The following is a 13919-nucleotide window of genomic DNA, read 5'->3' as shown; positions in this document are numbered from 1 at the left end:
CTAATCAGAGACATTACTGTCTCAGACACTACGTACTCGGACCACAAGCTCATTGAAGTGCAAACTAACATTAATAACGGTAGTAGGCCCAAAAGAAACAACAAACGAGAAGGGCTATTCAATAAATTCAATTTTAATAATAAGAGGATAGACTGGGAGAAAATAAACAGGGAACTTACAAACATTCAATGGGAAAATGTTCTAAGAAATAAAAATCCTACACAAGGAATAGAAAAACTGACTTCTGAAGCATATGAAGTCTGTCTGAAACATGTTCCTTTGAGGAAAGCCAGAAAGAGGTCAAATGTAGAAAGAGAACGCAGACGACATTACAAAAGGAGGAAGAAATTAACGGAAATGCTTAAGCAGACACGACTCTCCATACAAAGAAAAAATAACTTAAACAGGGAGATTGAAGAAATCGAAGAGACTGAAGCATTCCTATCAGACTGAAGAAAGGCAACTAGAACAGAAAGCAATTCAAGAAATAAAGAAAAACACAAAATATTTCTTCACATATGCTAAATCAAAAGCGAAAACCACTGCCAGTATTAGACCTATTCGTATTAGTGAAAGTTCATACACTGAGAATGACAAAGAAATTAGTGAAATCCTAAAAAAGAAGTATGAGGACATGTTTAGTACTCCGATACTCAGCATGAAAGTGGAAGATTCGGACAATTTCTTTATGAATGATACTCAAACACCTGTAAATATAACTGATGCCAACACGAGCGTGGCAGATTTTGAAAGAGAAATTGACAATATGCCCATGCACTCAGCCCCGGGTCCAGACTCATGGAATTCAATATCCAGTCTTGCAGTCTCCGTGGTGTAGTGGTAAGACACTCGCCTGGCGTTCCGCGAGCGCTATGTCATGGGTTCGTATCCTGGCCGGGGAGGATTTACTGGGCGCAATTCCTTAACTGTAGCCTCTGTTTAACGCAACAGTAAAATGTGTACTTGGTTGTAACAACGATTCTTCGCGGCAGGGGATCGTATTCCAGGGACCATAGGATTAAGGACTTGCCCGAAACGCTACGCGTACTAGTGGCTGTACAAGAATGTAACAACTCTTGTATATATCTCAAAAAAAATAAAAATAAAATATTTATAAAGAAATGCGAAGTGCCAGTAGCACAGGCACTCAGTACAGTGTGGAGGAAGAGCTTAGACACAGAGAAAATACCAGATGTGCTTAAAGCAGCAGACATTGCCCCTCTACACAAGGGAGGTAGCAAAGCATTGGCAAAGAATTATAGACCAGTTGCACTAACCTCCCACATAATAAAAGTATTTGAGAGAGTGATCAGGAGTCAGGTCACTAGATTCATGGAAACCAATGACCTCCACAATCCAGGCCAACATGGATTTAGAGCAGGAAGATCATGCCTCTCACAGCTACTTGACCACTATGACAAAATCACTGAGGCATTAGAGGAAAAACATAATGCAGATGTCGTATACACAGATTTTGCAAAGGCATTCGACAAATGTGACCATGGAGTGATTGCACACAAAATTAGGTCAATGGGTATAACTGGTAAAGTAGGACGCTGTTAGTTTAGTTCATTTATTATGCACCCCATACCCATCCCGTGGGCGGTAATGGAAAGGTTTACAGAGGCACATAATGGGCTCAGGGACTGAACCCCACAATTCATTTAGCTAAGCAAGTTACAATCTTGATGAGCTAGTTACAAAATTCAATATAAGTCGTCACATCAACAATGAGTTCGAGATCGACCTCAAGTACAGGTTCTAAATTAAGCAACTGACATATGTGGAGAGCTAGTGTCACAATTTATATGTTTGTCCTGCACACCGCCCCCCATCCAGTGGGCAGCGGTGGATAGGTTACAATCACTCAGTTACTACCTACAGTTACTAAAGGGAGCAGACGCAATATGTCATAAGTGATACCATCTTCAACCGGTGAAGATGGTATCACTTATGATATATTGCTTCTGCTCTTTTTAGTACCAGGGAATCCCCTGCTTGAGCTGTATAATATGAGCTATGTTACTGGGGAACTTCCTATCTCTTGGACCAACAGTATAATCATTCCAATTCCCAAGCCAAATCAAGAGAATGCTTTCCGCCCAATTTCCCTTACTAGCTGCATTTGCAAAACATTCGAGAGAATGGTCCTAAACCGTCTCCTCCATAGAATAAGAACCATGCTATCCCCCCAGATATATGGCTTCATGCATGGAAGGTTAGCAAACTGGGGATATTTGGCTAAAATTTCTGGTAGCAGATCATTTTGAATCAAATATTTACACATCGTTGGAACATTGGTTTAGAATTGTCTCTAAATTCACGTATCTTTTCGCACTCCATCACATAGTGACGGAGGGTGTGCGAATAATTTTGTTGACACAGTTTACATTTGGTTAGGTCTACATCAGCAGATAATGAGAATTCCCAGATATACTTGTAACCGAGTCTAAGCCGAGCAGTAGTAACATCTAGAAGTCTGCTGATTTTATTGGATGATCCGATGGGTATGGAGTGCATAAAAATGAATTAAACTAAGCATATGCGTGAGTTAAAGAATAATGTCTTGTCAGTAGTAACGTGTATAGACGTCTAGTGACCTTATTACATGACCCAGAGATGTGTAGGTAAATTTGGTGTTTACAATTAGAAACTCTAATACTTCTAGTGGACTAATTATATCAAATATTTCTTCATTAAAGTGCCTGTTATTTGTTGCATCCGAAAGTGGTGAATGGGAAATGATGTTGTAACGTATACTTTTTATTATATTATGTGTTCATATTTGTAGACTGGAAAAAAATATTTATTTACTGATATCTAAAATTTATTTCATAGCGTGAGTGATAATGGAGTGACTTAGAGGCGGTGAAGATTGGCTGAATTCCGCCACACGAACGGACGAGTTGCCAGCTGATGGATATAAACAATATGGCGGATAGTCAATCTGACGTTCTGCTGGAGTAGTTTGATGGTGGTGAAAGAAAGTTTAGTAATGGCGGCCACATATTTCCCAGGTTCTGGAGATATTATTCATCTCAACGTTGGAGGACAAAGGTTTGTAAAGCTATAAGTAGAGAGAGAGAGAGAGATGTTCATGAATTGAGAGGAGGTGTAAATGGGCCAAGGAATCTTGTATCTGTCTTTGTTAGGTGTCGTGTGATGCACAAGATGCTCCACTGTTATCTTGCTCCACTGACTCGCAGTGGCCTTCACCCCTCATAGTACCCCTACACACTATGCACACTATAAGTCAGAATAGTACATAGACACTTGTAAATAATAACTATAGTTGTTGTTTACAAGTGACGATTACTTGTAAACATTTACAAGACGATTTAATGGGTTTACATTATTTGTAAACAATAACTATAGTTATTGCTTAAAATGACAACACAAATGTTGCAATGTTTATTATATTTATTTGTTTATTTATTTGTAAGAAGGTACATTGAGTTGAGAAAGTACAAACACTGGGGTTTGAGTGTATCAGTCTTGCAAAGCCACTAACTCATAGCATATCAGACAAGTCTTTAAGCTAAACAAAAGGTAACAGTGTTTGAGTTAAACATAATTTAATTACAAATTGATAGAATATATGATGACCAAATCCCACACCAGAAGATAAAGAAATGACGTTTCGGTCTATCCTCGACCATTATCAAGTCATATGTCTCTTGATAGAATATATTATATTGATGGAGTTGAATGTCTTAAGTATTAAACTGGGAGAGTTGGCAGTGCAAGATACAATGAGAGTTTGAATCACACGGTAGGAAACTATGAGGATGAAATTAGGTACTTTTTGGTTTTACTTTTGAATAAAGCATAGGCTACCTTACCTTGAGGTTACCTTGAGGTGCTTCTGGGGCTTAGCGTCCCCGCGGCCCGGTCGTCGACCAGGCCTCCTGGTTGCCGGACTGATCAACCAGGCTGTTGGACGCGGCTGCTCGCAGCCTGACGTACGAGTCACAGCCTGGTTGATCAGGTATCAATGGACAATCGATCAGGCTGGACAATTCTTTAATTCATTAGGGAGTGAGTTCCATAGACTGAGTCCTTTTATTTGCATGAAGTTTTTGCACAGATTTAGTCTGACACTAAGAATGTCAGAGAGAGAGTTCTTTCTGATGTGGTCATGGGTTCTATTACATCTATCAAGGAAGGAAGAGTTTCAGATCAGGATTATCATATAGGAACAAGGTTTTGTACATGTAAATAGCACATGAGAATATGTGGCATGAATGTATGTTTAGCATGTTAAGAGACTTAGAGAGGCTGTGTGTTGTCTGAAGGCAGAGTTTGTTATAGTTTTAATAACAGATTTTTTGCTGTGTGATGATAGGCGTGCGGTAATTTGCAGTGGTTGAACCCCATGCACAGATACTGTATGTTAGATAGGGATAGGTTAGCGAGTAGTACAATGAGAGGAGAGCAGAGTATGGAACATACAGTATATGATTTTAGTGTTATGGTTCTCTCCTGCATAGCAGTAGATTCGGCCTGTTCCTTACCACCTACATATCAGCATGCTCCAACATCAACTCAACATCAACAACAATACATGCCAAAACGTATTGTCTAGACACCTTCCCCCCCTCCACCCTACCTTCCACGAGAGACAGTGCACCTGCAATCTTGGCCGCCACTTGACGCCACCAATAAACTATCACAATGGTCATTATCTTGCTGGCTTCTCGTCTACAACTCCAGCATTCATGCCAAAATGACGTCACAGCCCATGTATAAAGGTTTGCCAGGGTCCAGCACAGTAGATTACCCTTCTAGTTCTCATTGCTTCCGCATTTATCCTCGCCCATGGGTGACAGTAGACACATATAGCATTTTATATAAAGTTTTACCTTCGCCTTTGTTATTAACATAAAATTCACATGTACTGTATATATTTCTCTTTTGATTGTGTTTAAGCCAAGTGGATTAGGGGTTTTGTTTTCATTAATTGTTACTTATCATTTTGTGTAAAATTAGTCACATTTTTTATATTAAATGTTTAAAGTTGTTATTCTCTCTTTTTTTCCACAATTGACACACAGTAAAAGGACCCAGCAGTTTTATTTTACTATATTTTCTGTCTTTTTTTTTATTAATGTGAGATTGGTGCAACACCTGCCAGAATAGTTACTGCTCTATTCTTGATCACATTACATTAGAGAGTATATTGACTGCTTTTGAGACTTTTTTTTTTGGCTGTGTGTTGTACGTGGGTGCTGAATTTTAGTCTCTTGTCTATGTAGTCACTTAGTTGTGCTTGCAGTGGTTGAGGTCTGGCTCTTTGGGCCCGCCTCTCAACTGTCAATAAATCAACTTCTTAATTTTTCTCTCTCTCTCTCTCTCTCCTTACACACACGCACACACACTTCCCCAGGATGCAGCCCGTAGCAGCTGTCTAACTCCCAAGTACCTATTTACTGCTTGGTAAACAGGTGCATCAGGATGAAAAAACTGCCCATTTGTTTCCACCTTTACCAGGGATCGAACCTGGACCCTTAGAACTACAAATCCTGAGAGCTGTCCACTCAGCAGTCAGGCCCCCTGTATGGGCCAAGGAACGTTCCATCATTTTTAATGCTAATGTTAACACTGTCTATCTGAAAGTGAATTTGGTTTGACGATTTACTTCCAAATAAAATGTAGGTCTTTTCTATGTTAAGTGTGAGTTTGTTTGTTGATATCCAGTTTTTGATGTCAAAACTTTGACATCAAAAGTCATTCATCCAACATTGAGAGGAATGAACTTTTTTCTAATTCGTTAGTTACAATGTTATTTAGTATGTGTGGATTGGGCTCTGAGTGGATGAAGGTAGTATTGCCAGCAAATAGTATAGGTTTAAGAATGTTAAGAGACATTTGGCAAATCCACGGTGTATATAAGAAGTAGGAGAGGTCCTAAGATGCTGCCCTGTGGCACTCCTACAATTAATGGTAGAGTGGGGAAGTTATGTCATTGATGGCTACATATTAGGGTTTATCATTAAGATATGATCGATTATAGTTCAGCACAAGGCCTCAAATTCCAGTGATGAAGTTTAAGTATGAGGTAGTTATGGTTTACAGTATCAAAGGCCTTTCTCAGGTCAATTCAGAGGTCAGTTGGGAACTCATTTTTATCAAGGGCTGTGTAGATTATATCAAGCAGACTAATTGACCTGAATTTACCTGAGCCACTAACACTAGTGGCCTCTATGAGGACAGGAAGCTGACGGCTTGCCGAAGGTGACCCCCCCCACCCCTCTAGTTGATCTTTTCCAGTTGCACTTTAAAAGTTAACAAAGTTTTGGCATTTACGGCTTCAGCAGGTAGCCAGTTCCATGGGTTTACATATAACCCTGTGGGTGAAAAAGCATCTCCTGTTCTCAGTCCTACATTGTGGCTTGTAATTGCATCATTGGTATTCTTTGGGAACAGAAGCCAAACTGGCAGGGATTTAACATGTTGAATTTTACAAAGTGGGGAAAGAGCTATTTGTAAATAATTTTTTCAAATATTTTTGATAGTATTATTAAATATGATATTGGTCTATAATTGTCAGCTTTCTTGCCTCCTCTATGAATTGGCGTTATTCTTACTTTCTGGGGGAAGCCCCTACGGCTCCCAGGAGCTTACTAGCTTACTAGGCTGGTATGCTAATGTCTGACTTTGGCATCAGTCATGTGTATGGAGTTTTATGGGCCTACCGGGGACCACAAGCCAGAACCTGGCCAATGGCCTATAGAAACCCCTGTGTAATTGGAAGCATTCTATGTCTTCCATCGACCGGGTTAGACACCCAGAAAGGTAGGCGTCCCAAAACAAACCTCTTATTTTGATGAAAATTACAACCAAAAGCCGAACGAGTGGATAGAACTCCCTAAACAAAAACGAGCAAACTAGTATGATGTCACCCGTCGTCGTGCCGCTGTCTGCGCAGCCCCCCTCCCCGGAAGGGGGAAGGGGTAGCCCCAGACCTACTGCGCCGGGGATCCACACCCCCAGTTCTGAGGCTGGGTGTCAAAATACAGGTACGTGAAAAAAACGCCAACTGGAGGGAGGGAGGGATGCCGGAGTGCCTCCAGGACTCACCAAGAAAATGGCGTTTCATTACATTCAACGCTGGTTTTCTGGGAGGAGCCCCTACGGCTCCCCAGAGCTAACTACCTACAGAGGAAAAGAATAGGGACTTACCCAGGAGGCGATTACTGCTTACTCCTCAACCCGAAGTCGAGACAACTGGCTGCATCCGCCGACCCAAAGCGACACAGGCCCGACTGGGCCCAGGAACGTTTACAAGGTAACGAGCAGCCAGGACCCTGTTTGACCGCCAAAAAATCCCAGCGCCCGAATGTCAGCCCAGGACATATTGCCAAAGACGGTGGCAAGAGCCACGAACTTGCGGACGTCATGGGCACGGGGATAGACTGCAGGCTGGCTAGCCTTAATAACCCTGCGGATGACTTGGGAGACCCACACCCTCGAACAGGGAAGAAGGGAAACCGGATCAACCCAAAGTGCGTCCACGGACACAGAAGCCGTGGTGCACAAATAACTGCGGAGAGCCGCAATCGGACACAAAACATGATACACCCCCGGCCGAACCAACCAAGCATTAACAACTCGGGGGACCCCTCTGGAATGCAGCAGTCTCATTCTTTGCCAGAAAAAAGAAGAAAAAAGGATTCATTTATTTATAAATGATTAATTTTAAATAATTAATTTTCTTCACTAACCTGGTGTACTGTGTTATCCAACCTTATCTAATTTGTGGATAATTTTACTTAATACATTTTGGTTCTTTCCAGATTCAGCACATCACGGCACACACTTACCTGGGTTCCTGACACTTTCTTCACATCCTTACTCTCTGGACGAATTTCAACACTCCGAGATGAATCTGGTGCAATATTCATTGATCGAGACCCATCTCTCTTCAGTATTATTCTCAATTATCTTCGCACACGTGATCTTAACATGTCAGTTGTTGACATTAATGCCCTAAGGTATAGACATGTAGTATTTTAACAAAGTTAACTCATATTTAGGTATACAGTGTGTCCTCACTTGAACGAACTATATGGGGCGAAGCCGATTCGTTCCAGTACGGAATTCGTTCCATCCGTCATATATATATATATATATATATATGTCGTACCTAGTAGCCAGAACTCACTTCTCAGCCTACTATGCAAGGCCCGATTTGCCTAATAAGCCAAGTTTTCATGAATTAATGTTTTTTCGTCTACCTAACCTACCTAACCTAACCTACCTAACCTAACCTAACCTAGCTTTTTTTGGCTACCTAACCTAATCTTACCTATATATATAGGTTAGGTTAGGTTAGGTAGGGTTGGTTAGGTTCGGTCATATATCTACGTTAATTTTAACTCCAATAAAAAAAAATTGACCTCATACATAGTGAAAAGGGTAGCTTTATCATTTCATAAGAAAAAAATTATAGTAAATATATTAATTCAGGAAAACTTGGCTTATTAGGCAAATCGGGCCTTGAATAGTAGGCTGAGAAGTGAGTTCTGGCTACTAGGTACGACATATATATATATATGTCGTACCTAGTAGCCAGAACGCACTTCTCAGCCTACTATGCAAGGCCCGATTTGCCTAATAAGCCAAATTTTACTGAATTAATATATTTTCTTTAATTTTTTTCTTGTGAAATGATAAAGCTACCCACTTCCTTATGTAGGAGGTCAATTTTTTGTTATTAGAGTTAAAATTAACGTAGATATATGACCGAACCTAACCAACCCTACCTAACCTAACCTAACCTATCTTTATAGGTTAGGTTAGGTTAGGTAGCAGAAAAAGTTAGGTTAGGTTAGGTAGGTTAGGTAGTCGAAAAAACATTAATTCATGGAAACTTGGCTTATTAGGCAAATTTGGCCTTGCATAGTAGGCTGAGAAGGGCGTTCTGGCTACTAGGTACGACATATATATATATATATATATATATATATATATATATATATATATATATATATATGTCGTACCTAGTAGCCAGAACTCACTTCTCAGCCTACTATTCAAGGCCCGATTTGCCTAATAAGCCAAGTTTTCCTGAATTAATATATTTACTATAATTTTTTTCTTATGAAATGATAAAGCAACCCTTTTCTCTATGTATGAGGTCAATTTTTTTTTATTGGAGTTAAAATTAACGTAGATATATGACCGAACCTAACCAACCCTACCTAACCTAACCTAACCTATATTTATAGGTAAGGTTAGGTTAGGTAGCCAAAAAAAGCTAGGTTAGGTTAGGTTAGGTAGGTTAGATAGACGAAAAAACATTAATTCATGAAAACTTGGCTTATTAGGCAAATTGGGCCTTGAATAGTAGGCTGAGAAGTGCGTTCTGGCTATTAGGTACGACATATATATATATATATATATATATATATATATATATATATGTGTATATATATATATATATATACACATATATATATATATATATATATATGTGTATATATATATATATACACATATATATATATACATATATATATATATGTCGTACCTAGTAGCCAGAACTCACTTCTCAGCCTACTATTCAAGGCCCGATTTGCCTAATAAGCCAAGTTTTCCTGAATTAATATATTTACTATAATTTTTTTCTTATGAAATGATAAAGCAACCCTTTTCTCTATGTATGAGGTCAATTTTTTTTTATTGGAGTTAAAATTAACGTAGATATATGACCGAACCTAACCAACCCTACCTAACCTAACCTAACCTATATTTATAGGTAAGGTTAGGTTAGGTAGCCAAAAAAAGCTAGGTTAGGTTAGGTTAGGTAGGTTAGGTAGACGAAAAAACATTAATTCATGAAAACTTGGCTTATTAGGCAAATCGGGCCTTGAATAGTAGGCTGAGAAGTGCGTTCTGGCTATTAGGTACGACATATATATATATATATATATATATATATATATATATATATATATATATATATATATATATATATATATATATATATATATATATATATATATATATATATATATATATATGTCGTACCTAGTAGCCAGAACGCACTTCTCAGCCTACTATTCAAGGCCCGATTTGCCTAATAAGCCAAGTTTTCATGAATTAATTGTTTTTCGACAACCTAACCTACCTAACCTAACCTAACCTACCTTTTTCGGCTACCTAACCTAACCTAACCTATAAAGATAGGTTAGGTTAGGTTAGGTTAGGTAGGGTTGGTTAGGTTCGGTCATATATCTACGTTAATTTTAACTCCAATAAAATAAAATTAACATCATACATAATGAAATGGGTAGCTTTATCATTTCATAAGAAAAAAATTAGAAAAAATATATTAATTCAGGAAAACTTGGCTTATTAGACAAATCGGGCCTTGAATAGTAGGCCAAAAAGTGAGTTCTGGCTACTAGGTACGACATATATATATATATATATGTCAGTTATATATATATGTCGTACCTAGTAGCCAGAACGCACTTCTCAGCCTACTATTCAAGGCCCGATTTGCCTAATAAGCCAAGTTTTCATGAATTAATGTTTTTTCGTCTTCCTAACCTACCTAACCTAACCTAACCTAACCTAGCTTTTTTTGGCTACCTAACCTAACCTTACCTATAAATATAGGTTAGGTTAGGTTAGGTAGGGTTGGTTAGGTTCGGTCATATATCTACGTTAATTTTAACTCCAATAAAAAAAAAATGACCTCATACATAGAGAAAAGGGTTGCTTTATCATTTCATAAGAAAAAAATTATAGTAAATATATTAATTCAGGAAAACTTGGCTTATTAGGCAAATCGGGCCTTGAATAGTAGGCTGAGAAGTGAGTTCTGGCTACTAGGTACGACATATATATATATATATGTCGTACCTAGTAGCCAGAATGCACTTCTGAGCCTACTATGCATGGCCCGATTTGCCTAATAAGCCAAGTTTTCATGAATTAATTGTTTTTCGACTACCTAACCTACCTAACCTAACCTAACTTTTTCGGCTACCTAATCTAACCTAACCTATAAAGATAGGTTAGGTTAGGTTAGGGAGGGTTGGTTAGATTCGGTCATATATCTACGTTAATTTTAACTCCAATAAATAAAAATTGACCTCATACATAATGAAATGGGCAGCTTTATCATTTCATAAGAAAAAAATTATAGAAAATATATTAATTCAGGAAAACTTGGCTTATTAGGCAAATCGGGCCTTGCATAGTAGGCTAAGAAGTGCGTTCTGGCTACTAGGTACGACATATATATATATATATATATATATATATATATATATATATATATATATGTCGTACCTAGTAGCCAGAACTCACTTTTCAGCCTACAATGCAAGGCCCGATTTGCTTAATAAGCCAAGTTTTCCTGAATTAATATATTTTCTCTAATTTTTTTCTTATGAAATGATAAAGCAACCCATATCATTATGTAAGAGGTCAATTTTTTTTTATTGGAGTTAAAATTAACGTAGATATATGACCGAACCTAACCAACCCTACCTAACCTAACCTAACCTATCTTTATAGGTTAGGTTTGGTTAGGTAGCCGAAAAAGTTAGGTTAGGTTAGGTTAGGTAGGTTAGGTAGTCGAAAAGCAATTAATTCATGAAAACTTGGCTTATTAGGCAAATCGGGCCTTGCCTAGTAGGCTCAGAAGTGAGTTCTGGCTACTAGGTACGACATATATATATATATATATATATATATGAATAACTTTTGAATATGAATGAATGAATAACTTCATTCGCATATAGTCCTGGGGACCATTCAGGCTTGTTCGCATATATATATATATATATATATATATATATATATATATATATATATATATATATATATATATATATATATATATATATGTCGTACCTAGTAGCCAGAACGCACTTCTCAGCCTACTATGCAAGGCCCAATTTGCCTAATAAGCCAAGTTTTCATGAATTAATTGTTTTTCGACTACCTAACCTACCTAACCTAACCTAACCTAACTTTTTCGGCTACCTAACCTAACCTAACCTATAAAGATAGGTTAGGTTAGGTTAGGTAGGGTTGGTTAGGTTCAGTCATATATCTACGTTAATTTTAACTCCAATAAAAAAAAATTGACCTCATACACAATGAAATGGGTAGCTTTATCATTTCATAAGAAAAAAATGAGAGAAAATATATTAATTCAGGAAAACTTGGCTTATTAGGCAAATCGGGCCTTGCATAGTAGGCCGAGAAGTGCATTCTGGCTACTAGGTACGACATATATATATATATATATATATATATATATATATATATATATATATATATATATATATATATATATATATATATATATATATATATATATATATATATATATATATATATATATATATATATATATATATATATATATATATATATATATATATATATATATATATATATATATATATATATATATATATATATATATATATATATATATATATATATATATATATATATATATATATATATATATATATGTCGTACCTAATAGCCAGAACGCACTTCTCAGCCTACTATTCAAGGCCCGATTTGCCTAATAATCCAAGTTTTCATGAATTAATGTTTTTTCGTCTACCTAACCTACCTAACCTAACCTAACCTAGCTTTTTTTGGCTACCTAACCTAGCCTTACCTATAAATATAGGTTAGGTTAGGTTAGGTAGGGTTGGTTAGGTTCGGTCATATATCTACGTTAATTTTAACTCCAATAAAAAAAAATTGACCTCATACATAGAGAAAAGGGTTGCTTTATCATTTTATAAGAAAAAAATTATAGTAAATATATTAATTCAGGAAAACTTGGCTTATTAGGCAAATCGGGCCTTGAATAGTAGGCTGAGAAGTGAGTTCTGGCTATTAGGTACGACATATATATATATGTCGTACCTAGTAGCCAGAACGCACTTCTCGGCCTACTATTCAAGGCCCGATTTGCCTAATAAGCCAAGTTTTCCTGAATTAATATATTTTCTCAATTTTTTTTCTTATGAAATGATAAAGCTACGCATTTCATTATGTATGAGGTCAATTAGTTTTTATTGGAGTTAAAATTAACGTAGATATATGACCGAACCTAACCAACCCTACCTAACCTAACCTAACCTATCTTTATAGGTTAGGTTAGGTTAGGTAGCCGAAAAAGTTAGGTTAGGTTAGGTTAGGTAGGTTAGGTAGTCGAAAAAACATTAATTCATGAAAACTTGGCTTATTAGGCAAATCGGGCCTTGCATAATAGGCTTTGAAGTGCGTTCTGGCTACTAGGTACGACATATATATATATATATATTATATATATATATATATTATATATATATATATATATATTATATATATTATATATATATATATAATATATATATATATATATATATATATATATATATATATATATATATATATATATATATATATATATATATATATATATATATATATATATATATATAATATATATATTTATTTATTTTATTTATTTATTTATTAGTATATTTTGGTAGCAGTCTTTCTTGTAAACATTTATTATTAAATATGACCGAAAAAGTAAGATTAATAATTCTAACACGAATTTTCTCAATATTTCTTATGTTTCTTTTCACTGTCGATGGTAATTGAAAAATCAATTCTCCAAAATTCATTTTTATTTCTAGTCTGACGCGACACTTGAACGCATTTCGTAATAACATATTACATTTTCATAGACTTTAGTTTACACACACACAACTGTAACCTGCAAACACTAAACAGAGTTCTACTATGCTATAATTTAAACAGCTTTCATTTTATATACCTGCATTTGGGTGAGGTGATATGTTACAACAGGTTTGGATGAGGTGAAAACAAACTTTCAACACAAGCCAGAACACGAAACAATGGGTATAATATTGGGTAAGTTA

General features: G+C 36.5%; 1 protein-coding gene across 1 annotated transcript in view; it reads left to right on the top strand.

Moving 5' to 3' along the window:
- The first annotated feature begins 2878 nt into the window (after window positions 1–2878).
- LOC123760413 (SH3KBP1-binding protein 1) overlaps window positions 2879–13919 on the top strand; it is a 120774-nt gene continuing 109733 nt past the window's right edge. Inside the window, 2 exon segments of the mRNA XM_045746097.2 lie at window positions 2879–3057; window positions 7797–7994. Coding sequence (XP_045602053.1) covers window positions 2972–3057; window positions 7797–7994 — 284 coding nt within the window. The 5' untranslated portion in view covers window positions 2879–2971.

Source organism: Procambarus clarkii, chromosome 39 (genome assembly GCF_040958095.1).
Source record: "Procambarus clarkii isolate CNS0578487 chromosome 39, FALCON_Pclarkii_2.0, whole genome shotgun sequence".
In the NCBI taxonomy this organism is placed as follows: domain Eukaryota; kingdom Metazoa; phylum Arthropoda; class Malacostraca; order Decapoda; family Cambaridae; genus Procambarus; species Procambarus clarkii.
Note: the sequence above shows the minus strand (reverse complement) of the source record. Positions and strands in the feature narration are given on the sequence as shown.